A 22,330-nucleotide genomic window follows, 5' to 3' on the forward strand; every position below is an offset into this window, starting at 1 on the left:
TATATCATGGTGACATTGGCACCTGCAGAAAATAATACAATCAGTTTAAATCACCCATATCAAATATGAAAGAATACTTACTAAATCGTAATAATTTCCTACCCCATCAAAACAAGAGCTGAACTGCATGGTGACACAAAATGGGTCTACATACTTATGCAATCTGGTTTGACAAATCATAACATAGTAATGATGGCAGAAGAGGACCAAATGAGCCATCCAGTCTGCCCAGCAAGCTTCTTATGGTAGTATCTGCCATACCATGCAGGTTACCCCCATGTTTTTCTTAAGAGTAGCAACTGCCACTTCATGCAGTAATCCTCAAGCCTTATGATAACCCATAAAAATTTACTGCTAGCAACATTTTTACTGGGTGATGAGTATTCTTGAAAATTCAGACAGTGCTGCTTGACATCCTTTACTTATGGACTTGGCCTTAGAAGCAATCCATTCAGGATGCCTCATTTCTCCATAGTATTTTATCGACTATGATAATGATTAGACCGTAAGAAAATACTTCTGATTGTTCTCATATATTTGGTATATTGGAATTAAGAACATTCTGTTTTACAGTATTTAGGGCCTGATTTATGAAGGCTTTTCTCCTAGTCTGTGTCTATGGGGAAAAATGCTTAGTAAATGAGGCCCTTAAACCGTTACAGCCTTCAGATAACTTCCGCAGCACACTTTTTATTAACTGGACTGACAGCTCTTATGTGTTTGATATGTTTACAGTATCGATCAGGACGGGATCCCCAGCGAGGCTCAGATAATGTTTCCAATAAATCATCCGACAGCGATGTTAGCGACGTGTCCGCTGTTTCGAGGACAAGCAGCGCGTCCCGTTTCAGTAGCACAAGCTATATGTCTGTTCAGTCTGAACGGCCAAGAGGGAATAGGAAAATTAGGTGAGTAACAGGAAACTGTAAAGGTAGCCACTTCTGAACAGCTTTTCAATTGCACTTACATAATTCTTATGAACAGATATTTGCAAGGCATAAATTAACATATTATAGTAACAAAAATAAACTAAAGTTTAGCAGTGTAAAGCACTGGCTGATATGATGACTTATTGAACACTATCTCTAGTAAGTTCCTAATTTTAGAAGACATGTAATTTTAGAAGACATGTAATATATTTAAAAATATCTTAAAAAGTTATTTTCTAAATATTTGCCAGCTGTTCCTAAAAAGTTCAGATAAGCTACATACCATAGTTCAGAGTACCCAATGCTTCTCCATTTTCCAATTTATGATAACAATATACTTCAAGCTTTAGCTGATAGATTCATGCTGCTGCTGGTAAATGCAACTGCAATAGCAATGAGCACTGGGAAACTTAATTGCCAGTACAAAGTATACAAGTATGGTGTGCTTAAGCTGCTAACTAATTCTGCATGATGTCTGTTGTCTGAGACAAGTATATATATACTATCAACTTGATTCACCCAAATGTATGACAGAAAATTTTCCAGTACAAAAATATTTGCCAAGTTGATGAATAAAAATAATTGCATCCAAGTAAAAAAATACTGCTTAAAAAAGGCAGTATATCTCCCACTGTTGCATAAACCTCCTTTACATGGCACTGTTTGATGACTTTTATTTCAAATTACACAATACATTGTCACCCTCCTTTCAATATACATAATAAATTCCATCTTTAATGAACATCTCTTCTGATGATGCTGTGTGCATCTGGAATGGTACAGAGTATTCACAGAGTGAAAGCAACATGGAGAACAAGAAACAATAATAAGTAACCATGTTTCAGCTTTTTAACCTTGCTTCATAAAGAAGAAACTTGTTTTATAAAATCATCTTGTCTGTGTCCATTTGTCCTTCCTTCCCTAATAACTTTTGAACCATTCATGCAATTTCATTTAGATTTCTACCACAGACAGTACAGCACTCAGTGATCTCCAGCCTACACTTTTCATATGCACCCAAACCTCTCTACACTTAGAATTACTGTTTTTTTTTCTTTTCCTTAGTTTCCTATAGGGAAAGAGGTCAGTTAAGTTCAGTTGTAGTCTCTGTTTGATCAGAGGCAGTGTAAACTGCCCTGCCGTTGGTTAGAACCTATAGGCAATGCCCCTTGCAACACATTTTTCAAGATTCTGAAGTGTTAGCAAATTCTGTGGCAGATTTTTTTTAAATTCTGTGGAATATTTGTATAATTTTGCATAGATTTGCATATTAAATGCATTTTATTTTTACTTTCTAAAATACTCATTTTCTGACATGTTTGTGTCTAGTGTATTTGGTTCTTTGAGGAAAAGGGTACGTGAATGGGGCTGGGGCTGGGGAAGAAGGGATCTGGCAATGGGGAGAGAAGACATTTCAGAAGAAGGAAAAGGGATCACAGGATCGGGCATTGAAGAAGGGATCACAGGCTGGAGAGATAAGGGGATAAGGATGCATGATTAAGGGAAAATAAAGAAAGGGAATGAGAGGACAGGAGGGAAGAGAGCAATTAGAAGTGAGAAAGGAGGATCAGGGATGAGGAAGTGAGAAGAAAGGAAAAGTGAGGATGGGGTGGAAGAGAAGGAGGGAAGATTGGGGATAGAGAGTGGAGAAGGAAGGAGGAAAGATTGGGAATTGGGAAAGAAGGGGAAAAGAACAGGAATGGAGGGAAGTCCTTAGATCTTAAGATGGGGTATTGAGGAGAAGGGAGTGCCCCTCCCCAGCTCCAGCCCTGCTCCCCCTCAATTCCCAACCCTTGATCCTTACTCTCTCCCTCTCTCTATCACCCTTCCCATCCTGTAGTCACTTCCTCCTATCCTCTTTCCACCTCCAATATTTATTGTCCCCATTTCACCTGCCCATACACACACCCATTCAACCTTCTCCAGCATCTCTCACAAACTCTGATTCCCCAGTTCCTCTATCATAACTCCTATCTCCCCCATCCTTTGTCACACAACCTCTCCATCCCATACCCAAGTCCCTTTCCCATAGGCCCTCTAAATTCTTTATCACAACCCCATCCCCTGTTTCCCACAACCCATATCCTATTTTCCTTATCTCCTAAGTTCTCCTATTTCACACAACTCCCATCACATCCCATCACATCCCTTTTCCCTTATTCCTCCAGCCTCTCTCATTTTACACAATCCCCCTCTGTTGCCTTTCCCTTATGCCCCCTCCCATTTTACACAACCTCACCCACCTTATCCTCTCCCCACAGCCATCCTCTCTAACTCCCTCACCATGCTGGTGTTGGTCAGGCTGCAAGAAGGAAGAAGAAAGCAGCAGCACATTTGCAGTTGAAAGCAGCTATCCAGCCCTCTTGCCAGAGGAGGAGAATGACACAACCCAAAGTGCTGCCACTCTCCTCCTCCTCACCACATGATGAACATGCAGGGCAGGAATGAGGAGCAAGAACCAGGAAATGATTTAGCAGCAGCAGCAGTAGCAGCTGAAAATGCTGCAGTGGGATAGCAGCTCTTCTTCTCTATTGGATTGGACCTGGCTCTCGGATCTCCCATGGTGCATCCATGAGGACCAGCAAATTCCATGGAAAAGGGCATATTTTGCGACCTGTGGCCATGGAATCATAGGAAACCAGGAGCCTTGCCTAAAGGTCCCTTATCACATAGGAGGTCATTTACTAAGCATTTTCCCCATAGACATAGAATGGGAACAAGCCTTTAACAAATAATCCTCATAATTTGAAATATGGAGCACATGTCGTGCAAGTCAATTCACTCTAAAGAAGACAAAGAGACGAAATCTCAGTGATATCATAACACAGGTGGTCAAAAGACCAATAGCCACTGCTGTGGTTACAGTCCCAATTTGAAACCAGTGGGTGCCCAATAGACATTCTTTTTTAGTGCCCACTGGAACTGAAATCTAGAGACTGGGAGACCATTCTTATGGAAAAACAGGGATTGCCCCACTGTCAGCCTAATATGAGATAGCCACTGAGGATATAAACTCTGCTTACAATTTATTTTATTTAAAACTTTTATATACCGGTATTAGTATGCAAACATCATACCAGTTTACATTATAACTGAAAGACTGAAAATACAAATAACAGGGTGGGGACGAGGAGGGAGTAAATATATAGGAGTAGGAAGAGTAGAAGAAGAGAAGAGATCAAATTTGAACGGTGCCAGGTAACAAAATTACTGGGACTATGTACAATATTTACAATGCTTTTATAAAAGCTTTCCTAACTACCTTAAATATTTGCTGTTGTTATTATTATTTGGATATTATATTTTATGTTTTATGTTGCCTAGAGTTCTGCTGGAAATAGGCAACTTATAAAAGTAAACACATTTAAATAAAATATTAATGAGGTGTTTATGAAGACATAGAATAGTGCTAAGTGTAAAAGTCATATTATGAATGATGACTTTTCAAAAACTATATTAAGATTTGATATATCTTAATCAATCTTTATGATGTGTATTTGTGAGTAAGGCAGTGTTTGATGAATGTTAGGTATTGTTATTGTGCTACCTCACATAGATTATAATGTCATGGAAACATTAGCAAATTTTACATTTTCAATATAATTACATGCATGCATCACTTTACAAAGTTAAGAGAGTTCCTCACCATATAGAAAGTGTAATTAGGGTGAATATGAAGGTTAAAGACATCCATATTGAGGGGTGAGCCAAGAGCACAACTCTTGCAAAAGGAAGGCTAAGGTGGTAGAAGAAACGTGAAGAAAAACTATTTATGGATTATGACTTTTCTCCCAGGACAAGCAGGATGGTAGTCCTCACATATGGGTGACGTCACTGGACAGAGCCTTATCACGAAAACTTTCTGTCAAAGTTTCTAGAAAGGTTTGACTGGCACACTGAGTGCACTGAGCATGCCCAGCATGCCATTATCCCTGTGTCCACAGGGGTCTCCCTTCAGTCTTCTTTTTTCTGCGCTGCAGTTAGCATCACTTTCAGGAGCTCTGTGAGAAATTTTTCACAACTTTTCCTCATGGAAACTCTTGAAGTTTTACTTCACAAATAATTTTTCCCTATATGGGTCTCCCTTCGTGTACATTTAATCGATGCTCGGTGAGTACTATGCCCTGTTTTTCGGTCGGTTCCTGTCACCTCACTAATGGTTTCCCTGGCTTACCAACCAAATTGCGGCCCCCCCCTTCTCCCTATGTTTTCATCCTCAGTTAGCCCCACAAAGCCTGCAGGTGTCCTCCTGAGATCCTCCACCGGGTTATTTGGGCTAGAGGGATAGGGACGTCCACAGATATCGTTGCCGCCAGGACCGCTGTCGAGGACATCAATGCTTTCATCCCATCCATGCCTCCGATTCCCTCAGTTTCTTCGTTGCAGTCGATGCCCCCATGGATACCGTCAGTGCCTCCATCCATACCGTACTGCCTCCATCCATGCCATCCTGCCTCCATCAATGCCCCCATCGATGCCATTGATGCCCCCATCGATTCTGTCAGTGCCATCGGTGTTTACATCGGTGACCCATCGTCGATGATCCATGCCTCCATCCATGCCGTCCTGCCTCCATCGATGATCCATCGACACCCACGTCGATGCCATCGATGCCCAGGTCAATTCCATCGATGCCCAGGTCAATTCCATTGATGCCCACGTTGATTCCATCGATGCCATCGAAGCCCAGGTCGATTCCATCGATGCACATGTTGATGCCGTCGATGGCAGTGTCAATTTCATCGATGCTATCGACGTCCATGTCATTTCCATCGGTGCCAACGTCGATTCTATTGATGCCATCAATGTTTTCATCGATTCCATCGCTGCCGTTGATGCCCTTGTCACCGTTGATGCTCTCGTCGATGCCATCAATGCCGCCGTTGATTCCGTCGATACCGACGTCAATTCCACCAAGGCCATCGATGCCACATCGATTCCATTGATGCCACATCAATGCCATCAGTGCTTTCATCGATGTTATCAGTGCTCCGTCCGTGCCATCAACGCTTCCATCGATGCCTTCGACAATACCCTTGATGCTGCCTTCAATGCCGCCATCGATACCGTCAATACTACTGGAGCACCTAAACGCAGTGCCCTCAACTAAACAAATTGCTCCATACTTTGGGTTCTTAACCAAAGCCCTGTATCATCCTAAGGCACTAGACAGTGCCAGGAGCAGTGCAGGTATGGTGACAGTCCATCACCACTCACCATCTGAGACAGCGAGGGCATCCACCTCGGCACTGGGGAAAGACCGGGCTGATCACCGTGGCAATCATTGTCACTGGCACTGTGACCATCCACCACCAATGCAATCCAGGACTTCAGTGGCATCTTACTCGGTGCTGGAGAATGACCGGGCTGAGCGCCGAGGGAGACATCACTACTGCCACCGCCACTGTTCCGCACATCGGTGGCAGTTCCTCGGTGCTGGAGAATGACCGGGCCGACCTTCAAGGGATACTTATTCCACACCGGCGTCAATGTCCATTGAGCTAGTTGCAAAGCGGGCCAGGGTTCATGAGTCCTGTGCTCCTCTGCACCTCAGGTGCTGAGGCGTTCCCCACCAACACCGGTGCCGGGTACTGAGTCACCACAAAATAATGTGGAGGCACCAGTAACACCTAGCCTGTCTCCTCTGTAGATGCGCTATCATACCAGCTTACAGAGCCGGACGTTTGTGTACCTCAGGCTGTCCTCGATGCCTCCCAGAATCCACGGAGCCATCGAGATTCACCGACTCATCCTTCTGCGATCCACCACGAAGGACGGTAAGTACTCTAATCCCTCTTCAGCAACAATCCCATCGAGACCTGGTTGCTAAATCGGGCCACATGGTTTCGGAAGGTTCTAGGTCATATTCTCCTCTAAGAACCGTATTAGTGCCACATATCACTATTAGAGATGAGTTTCATTGTTCTGGGTTGGGTCGGGTTTCAGTTCGGGTGCTTTGTGGGAAAACTCGTTTTCTCATGGATCGTTTTTTGGCAAAAACGAAGCTGAAACCCGACCCGAACCCAAAATAAAAATCTGAATCGGAAAAAAAGCACCCTAATCCTTCAAATTTACTGTATTACAACCCCCCACATCCCGATTCCTCCCCAAGACTTACTAAAAGCCTTGGTGGTCCAGTGGGGTCCCGTGAGTCATCTCTCCCTCTGGGCAGTCAGGCTGTTGGGTCTGCTACGAATCAAAATGGCGCCGATGGCCCTTTGCCCTTATGATGTCACAGGGGCTACCAGTGCCATTGGTCGGCCCCTGTCACATGGTAGGAGCAATGGATGGCTGGTGCCATCTTGTGCTCCTACCATGTGACAGGGGCCGACCAATGGCACCAGTAGCCCCTGTGACATCATAAGGGCAAAGGCTATCAGCACCATTTTGAATACTGGCAGCTGACGGCCCGCATGCAGATCGCTCTAGGACCCCCACTGGACCACCAGTGACTTTTGGCAAGTCGTGGGGGGCCTCCTGACCTCTCCAATTTGTCGTGGGGCCTCCTGACCCCCCCCCTAGACTTGCCAAAAGTCCCTGGTGGTCCAGCGGGGGTCCTGGAGTGATCTCCTGCATTTGCGCCGTCAGCTGCCAGTATTCAAAATGGCGCCAATAGCCTTTGCCCTTACGATGTCACAGGGGCTACCGGTGCCATTGGTCGGCCCCTGTCACATGGTAGGAGCAATGGATGGCCGGCACCATCTTCTGCTCTAGGACCCCCACTGGACGATGTCACAGGGGCTACTGGTGCCATTGGTCGGCCCCTGTCACATGGTAGGAGCAATGGATGGCTGATGCCATCTTGTGCTCCTACCATGTGACAGGGGCCCACCAATGGCACCGGTAGCCCCTGTGACATCGTAAGGGCAAAGGGCCATCAGCGCCATTTTGATTCGTAGCAGGCCCGACAGCCCGATGGCCCGGATAAATGAATGCACATGTCTAATCACTATTGCCAGCTATGTTTGACACAACACCAAGAGAACCTCTCTACCAATAATATGGGATTGCATCGAGATGTCCTCCCTTTGCCAGCAACACGCCTCCGAACTTGATGATACTCTGGCTTCTGGTTCCTAATTATGGCCCGAAGTCCCAGATACATTAGCTGATCTGCTGGACACAAGATCCAGCAGACACTGCCTCAATTGCAAGCCCACCTCGAGACCTGGTGACAGCTCTTGATGTTTTCTTGCACAGCAGACAAAAATGCGGGTAAGACGTTTACTGCTTCCGCTCCCACAGGAGACCAACTGATATCCAGATTACATGAGCTCCACCAGTTGGACAGCCTCCTGGTCTCTCAACCTTGCCATATATCAGAGCTGTCATCCCACTTAGTACCAGGGCTTGGGGTACAGTCCCCCGGACCATGCATTCCCGTGCCACTTATCTAACAAACTTACCGAACGCACTAGCAGACCTTCTCCATAGATGTTTCTATCCTCTCAAATGGTCTCTGACTACATGTGTTGTGAGCAAAATCTTCTAGCGCTGAGGTCAACTGACCTTGCCCTCTGCGTCTGAATCAAACCATACGATGGACAGGTTCTCCTCCCTAATCATGTGTCGGACTGCATTCCCATGGACGCCTTTGCTCGCTCTGCAACAAAGGCCTCTTATATGTGTCTCTTTCGTCGCCTCTCATAGCCAAAATTCTCATTATGCTACAATAGGATGAGGTTCACTGTTTCTCAGACCCATGTCCTGACCGCGCCAAGTATGCTTTCCCATACTTCTCACTCCAGTAACCAATTCGCCTGCTCACAGGTCAGTCTCATATCACAGACTCACTGATGTATTCAAGTACTGGTAGCGTCACAATAGCCTTCCACACGTAAATCTTACCATTCGCAATGGCATGATTTACCATATGGCGCATACAAAAGGGTATTAGCCCCTTTTTCTACACCACTCCTTTTCTCTTACGCTTTCTAACATACCCTCGGATTCTGGTCCCCAGACATCCTCCGCATGGGTACATGTTTGTTCCAATTCGGCGTACCACTTGGGAGTGGGGATGCCCGATTAACGGTTCAACCCCTTCTGAGTCAGCTTACCATGGGTTATCCACTGATTATGCCACCTCTATGTTCACTAGTTACGGAATGGGGCCTTCATTTAGTGTTTATAAGACTCATACATTCCCCGTTCGAGCCTTTGCATTCCTATAACTTTAGCAGTCTGACATGGGAACTTCTTTCCCTCATAGTCATCACTTCTGCCAACAGGGTCAGTGAGTTACACACCCTTGTTGCATACTCACCCGACCCTGTGTTCCTCCGTGACCAATTGGTCCTACGTACTCACCCTCATATTCTTAAGGTAGACGCAGCCTCTCACCTTACTCAGAATATACTCTGCCCACTTTTTCCCAACGCCTCTCGCTCACCATGGCAAGAGGGTTTTTCCACTCCTTGGTCTGTTTGAGTGCACTTCCATTCTATCTAGATCGCACTACACTCCATAGGAATTACACCTAACACTTTCCTTCTTTGACAAAAGACAAGCTGCGAGTTCTAGTGGGCAAACAGACTCTCTCCAACTGACTAGCAGACTGTATCGAATTCTGCTATGACGCACCAGGCCTTCCTCTCTAGGTGTGAGTACAGGCACATTCTATAACGGCCATGACAACATCGGTACACACTATTGTTCAGTACCAATGGCCGCTATTTCCTAGGCTGCGACTTGTAGCTATCTTCACACATTCGCAGCCCCCTTCTACTTATCAATGAAAGTCTGTCAAGACTCTACCTTTGGCCAACCTGTCTTGAAAGCTTTCTTTCATGATAAGTCCCAACTCCTTCCACAACCACCTGCTGTGATGTCAGGCTGCCTCATCTTTACCAATAGCACCCCAAGTATTGTGCCTCTGCACGAGTTGTCTGCTATTGGCCTATTATAATACGAGTCAGCCTGTAGCTTGCTAATCACCTATATGTGAGGTCTACCATCCTGCTTGTCCTGGGAGAAAGTAGAGTTGCTTACCTGTAACAGGTGTTCTCCCAGGACAGCAGGATATAGTCCTCAAGGAACCCATCTGCCACCCCGCGGATTGGGTCCGCTAACGTTTCTTTATTTTATTTTTTGCTCGTGCTTTTTGCTACAAATGAGACTGAAGGGAGACCCCGGTGGACACAGGGATAATGGCATGCTGGGCATGCTCAGTGCACTCAGTGTGCCAGTCAAAGCTTTCTAGAAACTTTGACAGAAAGTTTTCCGTGATAGGGCTCCATCCAGTGATGTCACCCATATGTGAGAACTACATCCTGCTGTCCTGGGAGAACACCTGTTACAGATAAGCAACTCTGCTTTACTGAAACTCTTTGGTAAAAAGAAGTATTTTTTAAAGATGAGTATCCCAAAAAATGGCATGGAAAAGTCTCAATGGCACTTTAAAAGAGACTTCAACAGACCAAAGCAAGTTATTAAAAATAGGGAGGTGTGTGAACATTTGTTAAGTAGGATTTTTGAATGGCATAAAAGATAAGGCATGGGTAGAGCAAGAGAAAGCAACTATGAAAACACAGGGTAAGATTTTATAAATGTTTAAAAAGTGCTCAAGGAAATGCATGAGGCTGTGCAGTGCCATGAGGCGAGTATAAAAATATTCAGATCAGAGGTCTCTTGAAGTGGCTTTCATGGTGTGTTTGGGTGAATCAATCCTGGGAGACTGCTCTAAGATCAAAGCTGCCGCTGTTTGTAGAGTGTCTGTGGTGCTCCATTCTACTACATAGCACAAATATCTTTATTCTGGCTGTGGCAAATATTTTTTTACAGCTTGTATATCTAATATTTATGATAGCTAATATTTGTCACTATTCTTCTCTCCTGTCCAAAACTTTGGGTAACTCAATCACTATGTATTTACAGCATAAATATATAGTACCACCAGTCCCACAACATGTATAGGGCATATTCTTAATCTTTATTCAAAATGTAAAGAAAATATGCATTATAGGTATTATTGAAAAAATGCTCACCTCACTTTGCTACTACTTTTCATGCTGGAAAATTGACAAGTTTGCTTTTTCTTTTTGTTTTCAATGCTACATTTTCTTTCTATTCTCCTTTTCATTACGTTCCTATGTGCATATTATTTGCATGCATTTTATTTTATGACTAATCTTTCTTTTCTTTTTTTTTCTGTTTGCATGCACCCTTTGTCATCAGAAAGTCAAGAGAAATAGATGAGAAAAGAGAGGGTGGGCAGAAAGGAAAGGATTATAAGGATCTAATATTTCCTGAGGAGGAAGAAACAACAAAGGAAGAAATAGTCAATAAAGAAAGGGTTAATGAAAAGGAGGGAAAGCAGAGGGAAGGTGAAAAGCACGAAGTAGCAGAAAACTGTGAGAAAGAAGAAAAGAAAGGATCAGGAGATAAAGAAAGCAACCAGAATGAGAGAGAAAAGGAAGGGAAAGAGAAAAGCGAGAGAAAAAAAGAGGATTTGCAAAGGAGATTCTCTGAAAATGATGTCAGGTAAAATGTATTTCCATATGTAGAGTATAGATCCTCCTAGGAATACTCTCTGTTTCCCATGCCTAAACCTTACATGTTTCCCTATTATTAGCTATCATTTTGTTTGCTGTTTCTTGGCCAATATTATTATCAATTATCTTTATCGGCAATTCTTTGCGGCCTTTCTCAATCAGTTTTCTGTCTGTAATTTAATAGTGAAATGTATGATATGAAGGTTACATAAGCATTACAACACATTTCCAGATTATTTTTAATTTACAATCATTATTCTAATAAAGAAACTGTCTATATAAGTTAGTCAGATAACACTTATCCAGCTAACTTACATGAGATATTCAGCAGCATTGGCTATGTTGCTGAATATCCCTGTATTTGGCAATACTTAGCCTGATAAGTTATATCCGGCTAAGTTAAACGTGCTTTATGGCAGGTCTAACTTACCTGGTTAACTTAACTAGATAAATCCAAATATTGTTACGTATCCTTCTTACCTTCAAAACTTGCCACACACTATTTTTATGCAAAATCCAAAGAGCCATGCCAGAATGTTAGTGAGATTTGGTGTCTGATTGCAGGCTTGGGCAGATATTACCTCTGAGAAAGGCATGGAGTTCCAAAATGCCATTGGTGTTGGGTGCAACTCAAATGAGCTGGCTGAAGTTTCATGGGAGTTTGTCTACTACTTTCTTTTAAGGGACAGATAAGTGTTTTTTCCCACTCAGGTTATCTCATTTTTTAATCTTTTGGGATTTGTATAAAATTAGTGTGTGGCACATTTTGAGGGATCATTGTAAGAGGATGTATTTGATTATAATTTAATGCTAAAATGATTCTGTCTAAAGCCCATTGGGGACATAAGATAGCAGATTGAATTTAACATATAAATACTGATACCGACCTTATTGAGCTTTTTGATGTAAATTGATTCAAATGGTTGAGTAATATATTTTTGCACTCTTGTGAGTTTTGGGGTTAAATCATGCTTAATGCAGAATGAGCTGCTTTTTCATTGTTATAGCTGGCAATTTTCAAAAGCAATTTACCCATTTAAATGCCTGTTTTCCTAGTTAAAAGGGCTTTTTGAAAATTGTCTATCTTATATGCAGGTAAAAATAAGTGCATTGAGCCACAAAACATTATTTTTACCTGCATTTTCATGGAGACATTCCTGGGGACAGAGGAGGCAACAAAACACATAGGTCTGCTATTTCAAAACTAAGCACATTGTTTTGGCCAAAAAAAGCTTTTGCCACTCCAGGTACTGTTTGCTAATATGTTCTGTCTGCAAAGCCCTGTCTCTTATGCTACCAAATACAAGTGCAGACAGGCATAGGCACATAAACATATGCTCATGCCAGTGTGCACAAGCTCTCATAAACATGCACAGGCTTGAACATACAGAGGCAGGCCCAGGCATATACAGACACAGATAGGCACAGGCACACACAGGCATAGGAACCCAAGCTGACACACATAGAACGCCACCAAACAAACAGACATATACACAAGCAGACACATATACACAGACAAAGGAAACCACACACACAAAGGCATATGCATGCACAGGCAAGACACACACCACAGGCACAGACCCCCCCAACGCAGAGGCACAGGCCCAAGCACACACATACAGGCTGTTATAGACCAGATTACTTGAGCAACTTGGAACATTTCACTAGTAGAAGTATAAAGAATCAACACTCATTTATTTTATTTATTTTTATTTATTTATAGTTTTTTATATACCGCCGCTCATCAAAGATATCACGTCAGTGTACAATGAACAGGAACTTACGCCGGAGCGTTATACATTTAACAGGATTAAATAAGCATTATACATTTAACAAAAGTAAGGATATATATATTTGAACATAAAACAAGTAGAATCTTTTAAAACAGAACTATCATTTAGGATTAACTGAGCTGAGTTAAACAGAGCTGGAAAGTAAAGGGATTTTAGGAAATTAGGTAAGAGGTTAGGGACAGGTTAGGAGGAGATGGAGTTATAAATTAGGGGTGATAAGAGAGGGGAGAAAGGCATGGTCTAGAGTCTGGCAGCTAAATGCAGTCATGCATTTGGATTGCAAAAACCCAAAGGAGATATACAGTATAGGCTGTGAAATTCTTCTATGTACAAAACAAGAGTGGGATCTGGGGGCGATCTTATCTGATGATCTCAAGGTGGAAAATCAGGTGAATAAGGTAATAGCAAAACCTAGAAAGATGCTTGGTGCTTAAGGAGATGACTGGTGTTGGATCTAGAGGGAATAATTGAATTGATTCATTGAGACTGACAAGGCCAGAACTACACAGTTAGAAATAGCTTAAGTTCCTTATTTAGCTATATGATTAAATAATGCAGAAACTGCTTTAAGGCTAGACATGTGACAAGAAGGCTATGTAGCAAGCACATAGGCATAAAGTAAGGAATAACTAGTTAACCAAGTTGTATACTGCAAAGGAAACCGTTAGGATTGTGTAAGTCTTGTTGCACCTGGGATTAATGAATATTAATAAGGAAAGTATTGCAATTCTGCTTTTTGTTAACCAATGAACAGAGAATAATTAATAAGAGAGTATAGGAACAGACATTTTATAGGACCATTTTAAATCCCTTACCGTATAGGTTAAATCTCAATTTTTTAACTTATATGTAAAAAGCAAAAGTTAAAAGATGTATTTAAACCTGCATTGTGTCTGCATAGCCAGGCATTGCTCTATGGAGTTTTGATAGCAGCAAGACTCTGTGTACACATTCTTAATAAAAGGGAAGTGGTTGACCGCTAGCTGACAGATTGTCTGAGTTATTTTTCTTAACAGTCTAAAGAGAAAAACCAGTGTTTTCTACACTGGTCAAAAGAAAACAGAAGGTGATATTGCCCCTGTATAAATCCCTGGTGAGACCTCATTTGAAATACTGTGTACAGTTCTGGAGACTGTACCCAGAATAATATAAACTGGATGAAGTCAGTACAGATGGTAACCACTTAAATGGACAACATGTTATGTTATGAGTAAAGTCAATAGTGGACCCTTGGGCCGGCTGAGGTGGACAGCGTCCACAGGAGTTAATAAGCCGGGAGGCGGCACTCAGCTGGAGCGGACTGATGGCGTCTTCACCCTGGAAACCCAAGACCCCCCAGGAGGAGCCCGTAGGGGTCCGAGTCGCTGGGACTTAGGAGAATCGTGAATGAGTCCAAGGTCTGTGGCTGGCTGAAGACAAAGGAGAATCGTGAAGAAGACCAAGGTTCGAGGCTGGCAGAAGACAAAGGAGAATCGTGAAGAAGACCAAGGTTCGTGGCTGGCTGAAGACAAAGGAGAATCGTGAAGAAGACCAAGGTTCGTGGCTGGCTGAAGACAAAGGAGAATCGTGAAGAAGACCAAGGTTCGAGGCTGGCAGAAGACAAAGGAGAATCGTGAAGAAGACCAAGGTTCGTGGCTGGAAGCAAGGCACGGCTGGAACAAGCTGGAACCGGAGCTGGAAGCAAGGCACGGCTGGAACAAGCAGGAACCAGGGCTGGAAGCAAGGTACGGCTGGAACAAGCAGGAACCAAGGCTGAAAGCAACGCTGGGAAGCAACTAAGCACACAGTAGAGTGACCTCGTTGCAAAGGCAAAGCAAGGAAGTCAGACGCTGGTTTAAATAGCCGGCCAGCGTCTGACGTCAGGAACGGGGCGGTTCAGCACTTCCGGGTGCTGGACCTTTAAGAGCCCCCTGCTCGCGCGCGCGCGTTGCCTGGCAGTGGGAGGAGTCTGAGTCGTCCCTCGGCAGCGTCTCCACGTGGAGAGAGACGCTGCCATGCGGCCCTGCAGGCCCCAGGAGCAACGGAACGCGGCGAGACCGGGAGAGGCAGCAGAAAGGTAAGGACCCGGTCGCTAGCCTAGCGACCGGGACCGCAACAGTACCCCCCCTTTTACGCCCCCTCTTCAGAGGACTAGGCCTGTCAGGATGGTCCAGATGATATTGCTGTAGGAGAGTCTTGTCCAAGATGTTGCGGGCAGGCTCCCACGTATTGTCTTCGTCTCCACAACCTTCCCAGGCCAGCAAATACTCCCAACGTCTGTTGGCGAAACGAGCATCCAGGACCTCTCGTACCTGAAACGTAGGATCCCCATCCGTGGTGGTAGAAGCGTCGTCCAGAGGCCTGGGGTGGAATCTGGAAAGAATTACTGGTTTTAAGAGAGAGACGTGAAAGACATCATGAATGCGTAAAGTGGTTGGGAGTCGTAGACGGTAAGAGACCAACCCTACTCTTTCTGCTACGCGGAAGGGACCACAGAACTTGGGAGAGAGTTTCTTGGAAGGTTGCCTCAAATGAATGTTCTTTGTACTAAGCCACACTCGATCGCCTGGGAGGAAGGTGAATGCAGGTTTTCGGTGTCGATCATAGTAGCGTTTAGCAGTGCGTGCGACCTTCTGAAGACGGTGTTGAGTTGAGGACCACAATTTACTCAATTGGTCCGCGGACAATTGAGCAGCGGGTGAGGAGGTTGGTACAGGTAGAGGTAACGGTGGTTTGAGCTGTTTACCGTACACAATTTGAAAAGGGGATTTCCCCGTCGCCGTATGTATCTGATTATTATAGGCGAATTCAGCCCAAGGCAAAAGCTCCACCCAATTATCTTGTTTGTGGTTAATGAACGCTCGTAGGAACAACTTTAAAGAACGATTCATGCGTTCAGTTTGCCCATTACTTTGCGGGTGAAAAGCGGAAGAGAAACTCAACTGGATCTTAAATTTTTTGCATAAGGCTTTCCAATACCTGGCTGTGAATTGAGGACCTCTGTCTGAAACAATGTCCTGAGGCAGACCATGAATACGGAATACATGGTGTGTGAACAGAGAAGCCAGTTCAGTGGCGGAAGGTAATTTGGGTAAAGGCACAAAGTGAGCCATTTTAGAGAAGCGGTCCACCGTGACCCATACCACAGTCTTGCCTTGCGAAGGCGGGAGTTCCACCATAAAGTCAGTGGCAATATGTGTCCAGGGTTCCGTGGGTATAGGTAACGGTTGTAGTAACCCTCTCGGGGGGCCATTAAGCGGTTTCTGCAGAGCGCAAGTGGGGCAAGAACTCACGTAAAGGGAAACATCACGTCGAAGACCTGGCCACCAATAGAAACGATTTATAAGATCCAAAGTTCTTAGTCTACCAGCGTGCCCCCCGGTCAAGGAGTCGTGGCCCCAAGACAGGACTTCCCTCCGAAGCCTTTTAGGAACCGTAGTCTTACTTGAGGAACAAATGGCAGTAGTAGTTAGTTGAACACAGGCAGGATCCAGGATGGTTCGTGGAGAGTCGTCCTCTTCCTCCGGCTGACAGGTACGAGATAGAGCATCGGCTCGAACGTTCTTCTCCGCTGGTCGAAACTTGAGGATGAAATTGAAACGACTGAAGAAGAGTGACCATCTTGCTTGCCGCGAGTTTAGTCGTTGAGCTCGGGCCAAGTACAATAAATTTTTGTGGTCAGTGTACACTGTCACCGGATGATTAGCCCCCTCCAGCCATTGCCTCCACTCCTCGAAGGCTAACTTAATGGCTAGGAGTTCCTTGTCTCCGATGCCATAGTTACATTCAGCAGGCGAAAACTTTTTAGAGAAGTAAGAACATGGCATCAATTTGCCCGAAGTATCGTGTTGACTGAGCACCGCTCCAACAGCCAGATTCGAGGCATCGACCTCCAAGATGAAGGGTCGTTGTGGATCTGGGTGTCGTAGGCAGGAAGCGGCTAGGAATGCTTGTTTTAAGTCTTCAAAGGCAGCCGAGGCGGTAGTGGACCAATCGTGAGCGTTAACCCCTTTGCGAGTAAGCGCCGTGAGAGGAGCTACCTTCTGGGAGTAATGTGGTATAAAATGCCTGTAAAAATTGGCGAATCCAAGGAATCGCTGTAGCGCCTTCAGGCCAGACGGGCGAGGCCAATTGACAATGGCCGCCACCTTCTCTGGGTCCATCTGGAAACCGGACGAGGAAACAATATATCCCAAGAACGGAAGCGACTCGCGCTCAAACTGACATTTTTCAAATTTAGCGTATAGATGATTGTCCCTTAGAGCCTGTAAGACTTGTTTGACGTGTTGGCGATGGGAAGAAAGATCTTGGGAATAGATCAGGACGTCATCAAGGTACACTATGACGAAGGAATGAAGCATCTCCCGGAGTACCTCATTCATCAGATTCTGGAAGACAGCAGGGGCATTACATAAGCCGAAAGGCATTACTAAGTATTCGTAATGTCCATCTCGCGTGTTGAACGCTGTCTTCCACTCGTCACCGGGACAAATACGAACCAAATTGTATGCTCCACGTAAATCCAATTTTGTAAAGATCTTGGCCCCCTGAAGTCTATCGAGCAGTTCTGGGATCAGAGGCAAGGGATAGCGATCTTTCTTAGTGATGGAGTTCAGACCTCGATAGTCTATGCACGGCCGGAGGGAGCCATCTTTTTTGGACACAAAAAAGAATCCTGCTCCTGCAGGGGAGTGCGAAGGACGAATGAACCCTTTGGCAAGATTCTCCGTAATGTAGTCTGACATTGCATGGGTTTCTGGCAGAGAAAGAGGGTATACCCTACCCGCGGAGGAGTGGAACCAGGTAGTAAATCAATGGCACAGTCGAAGGGCCGATGGCATGGAAGCAGTTCAGCCTTTTGTTGGGAGAACACGTCAGCGTAATTCTGGTACGGGAAAGGAAGGTCCAGGGCAGAGTGAGAGAGTAATATCTCCGGTCTAGGAACGGGATCCAGGCAATTCTGGAAACAGGAAGGACTCCATTGCGCAATTTGGAGAGAGTCCCAATGGATCACCGGAGCATGTTGTTGCAACCAAGGGAGTCCCAGGACCACAGGGTACACCGATTTATCAAGTAGCAAAAAGGAGATTGTCTCAGTGTGAAGCACTCCCGTCCGTAAAGTGAGAGGCATCGTAGTTTCAGAAATGGATCCAGGTAGAGGGGTTCCCTGGATAGAGGTAACCCATAATGGAGGTATCCGGCGCTTAGTAGGTAGTCCTAATTGGTGTACCAGTTCTCTCCAGATAAAGTTCCCTCCGGCTCCGGAATCAATGAAAGCTAGAGTCTGAAAGGAGCCACCTGGATACTCCAACGTTATAGGAACTGTACATTGAGGAGTAGCATTAACATAGCCTAGGGGAACCTCCTCTATTAATCATATAAATGGAAAAATCCAAACCATTTATCATATAACTTATAATATTGAAACATGTAACCGAAAAATGTATTGGCACTTTTTAGACAAATTGTAAACCAAACCAAACTTATTTTTACGTGCCTATTTGTAAACCGTTGTGATGGTGCATTACTAAACGACGGTATAGAAAAGTTTTTAAATAAATAAAATAAATAAATAAAAATACACCTCCTATTGAAAAAAAGAAGACAGACTGCTGTAGACCCCTAGAAACCATAAACTAGCAGAATCCCTCACTTCAATCACATATACAAAACACAGACAGATCCTTACCAAAGGCAAAATAAGAGACCAACCATAAACATAATAAAGAAATATAAAACATCAATCATAAAATAAAACCATACTAATAAAAATAAATATTTAAAAACTAATGAATAAAACATTCAATAATTAAAACCTTATAAAAAATGTTTATAGAAATTCCCAAAATACCAATATAATATTTCAAAACACAAACATATCAAATAACATCCAATAATGAAACTAAAAATCTCCTTCTCTTCACACCTGAGATGTTTCGATTTCCAGCCATTCAGGGTGTTGTGGATTGGGGTATGGAGAACTGTACAAACTTTATCTTCTCACCCACCTACACTGGATCTCACACACACACACACACACACACACACACACACATGCATGGGCTCTGACCCATACACACACACACACACATATGCACAGGCTCTCACCCACACAGGCATGTTAGGATTCGTGGGTTTCGTGGACCCTTGGCCCGAGGTGAGGGTTGATACCACCTGTGGGGAGGAGCCCCACAGGTCCTCACCGTCGGGAGGAGAGGTCAGCTGCAGCAGGAGATAGTAATAGTGGTAGAGGAATAGAGCGACCTGCATCACAGCCACATGATCGCAGGAGCCTGTAGAGAGAGTACTGTGAGGGATCCCGAGGAGTGGGGTGAGAGTTTGGAGGGGAACCCCCAGCATTCAGACAGAACTGGAGATACAGATACCAGTGCAGGAACCTCCAACAGGGAAGCACTAGGCAGCCCCCGAGGAGCAAGGAGCGCGAGGCAGGAACTTCTGGAGGAATGCAGCAGGGACTGTCCCGAGGGGTGGGGATGTGTAGCAAAAGAGGCTCTGGTGTGATGATGTAGGCTGTGCCATGGAGCGAGGACGCCCGAGTCGAATCTCCGAAGTAGTGACATCAGCAACCCCGAGGAGCGGGGCTGCGCATGAAGGAATCTCTGATAGAGAAACAGAGTACAGTTGCTGGTGTAGAACGTAGGCATTGCCCCGAGGAGCGGGGAAGTGCAAGTACAGTCACTGGTGTAGAACGTAGGCACTGCCCCGAGGAGTGGGGAAGAGCAGGTACAGTCACTGGTGTGGAACATAGGCACTGCCCCAAGGAGCAGAGAAGCGCAGGTACAGTCACTGGTGTAGGCACTGCTTCGAGGAGCAAGGAAGCGCTGAGTCGAGTCTCCAAAGCAGGAAGACAGTTCGAGGGACAACCCTGAAGAGCAGGGAGGCCGGCAGGCAGGACCTCTGGAAGGCGCAGGGCTAGCCCGAGGAGTGAGGGAAGCCTGGAGACAGGGTCTCCAACTGGAGCACAAGCAGGCCCCCGAGGAGCAGGTACCCGAGCCAGAGTCCAGAGTCGCAGGAAGGTCTGAAACAGGAACCACGATCCGAGGAGACAGGAGCAGTACCAGTAGTGAAGGAACTCGTTGCCAAGTCAGTTTGCAAGGGGCGAAGGTGGTGCTTAAGTATCCCAACCTAGTGATGTCATCAGTCGGGGATGCCCCTGATGTTCCTGCCATTGGGCCTTCAAAGGGAGACTCGGTGGCGCGCACACGCCTAGGAAGGCCCAGAGTTGGCGTGGGTGGTGGCGGCGTCTCGGCTGCCACGAGGAGCCCAGAGGTATGCGGCAGTAGCGGCTAGCCCTAGTTGCAAGCAGACCCGGAGAGGAGAGCAGGGAAGCACAAGACGTGAGTTGAATTGGTTGCAGCCTTCTGCGACCGATGGTCATAACAAGGCATTCACCCACCCAGCTAAACACAGATAGTCATCCAGCCACTCACGCACTGGCAGTCGCATATACACTCATATGCTTTCACCCCACCCACCCATACCCACACAAGCTCTCAACCTACCACACACATGCACATTCAGCCTCCCACCCACAAACATGCACCCAAGCCATCATCCATCTACCCAGGTAGTCATCTACACACACACAGGCAGACATATACCCATATCCACACAGTCACACATGCACACACTGGCTCTCACCTAGACACACATAAACACAGCCTCTTACCCACCCAGGCTCTTACCTCTCACCCACACAAAAGCAATCACCCACACAAGCAGTTACTCACCCACCCCTACACACACAGAGCCTCTCTCACACACACAACCCACACATACACAGATCTCATCTACCAATAAAAACACACCCAGGCTCTCACCAACCCATCTAGGTAGTCATACACACACACACACACACACACACACACACAGGCAGTCATACATACACCCCCATCCCCACAGGCTCTCACGCAACCACACTCACTCATCCACTGACATTCACCCAAAGAGGCTGTCACTCCTTCCTACATACACACAAGTAGTCATCCAGCCACAAATACACACACACACATACTCATATAGGGCCTGGCCCCCTCTTCAACTGCCAGCAGGATGGGGTCTGTTGGCGACCATCATGTCGTCCTTCTTTCTTTGAATGCTAGCGGGATGAGGTTCACCGGCGGCCATAGCGTCCTTCTTCTCTCTTCATCTGCCAGCAGGATGAGGTCTTTTGGTGGCCACATCATCCTTCTCTCTTCAGCTGCTTGCGGATGGGATCTGCTGGCAGCCACTGTGTCCTTCTGTCTTTGGCTGCCAGCAGGATGAGGTCTGCTGGTGGCCACAACATTGGATCTCTCTCTTCAGCCATCATGGGACAGGCTCCACAGTAGCCTGCTGAGTCATGGGGTGGGCAGCAGCAGGAGTCACATTTATTCAAACGTCATCTGCTACTGCCCATTGGGGGGGGGGGGGGGGGGAAGAGGTATAGCTAGTTGCTATGCAGTTGATCAGATCGAGTAGGGTTTTGATTTATCCTTGCCCGATCCAATGTATAAATTCGGGGTGGCACTTGCCACTCTGAAGTGATGCCTATGGGCTGGGAATTCACTGAATCTTTTGAAGGCCCTGAGTGCATGCTACTGCCTGGCATTAGTTCAAGCATCAGGTTCAGATTTTGGGGATATTGAAATATTGTCTCACAACCCAATTAACAGAGGCTGTTGTCATTTGTGGTTGATTTCCCAGGGTGGCAGACAAGGATAGAATCATATTCATTTAACAAAAAGCCTCCAACAAAGGGGCCGATGCAATACAGTGTGCTCAGCCGAGTGCACTGTAGAACCCGCAGTAAGACATGGGTTGAATAGGCACTAATGAATCCCCTAATGCAATAAGGGGATTAGCGCCTATTCAACGCGCATCTGACACAGAGTGAGTCTAATAGCGCTAATCACATGCAAATGCATGTGATTGAGGCTATTAGCAATCATTCAGATGCAAAAAAAAAATGTGCATCTAGGACGCACATTTAGCGTTCAGCAATAAACGCCTGCCTGGAGCAGGCGTTAATTGCTGAGCACTCCTTAAACCAGTACAGAAAAGCAGAAAAAACTGCTTTTCTGTACTGCCTCCTACTTAATATCCTTGCGATATTAAGCAGGAGGAAAAACAAAGT

At 45.3% G+C, this 22,330-nt stretch overlaps 1 protein-coding gene across 1 annotated transcript in view; it reads left to right on the forward strand.

Moving 5' to 3' along the window:
• Positions 1–22,330, forward strand: part of LOC115085620 (regulating synaptic membrane exocytosis protein 2-like) — a 914,496-nt gene that overhangs the window by 696,720 nt on the left and 195,446 nt on the right. Inside the window, exon 20 of the mRNA XM_029591858.1 lies at positions 736–908. Coding sequence (XP_029447718.1) covers positions 736–908 — 173 coding nt within the window. The remainder of the gene's footprint in view (positions 1–735; positions 909–22,330) is intronic.

The sequence above is a fragment of the Rhinatrema bivittatum genome, chromosome 2 (assembly GCF_901001135.1).
Source record: "Rhinatrema bivittatum chromosome 2, aRhiBiv1.1, whole genome shotgun sequence".
Classification (NCBI taxonomy): Eukaryota; Metazoa; Chordata; class Amphibia; order Gymnophiona; family Rhinatrematidae; genus Rhinatrema; species Rhinatrema bivittatum.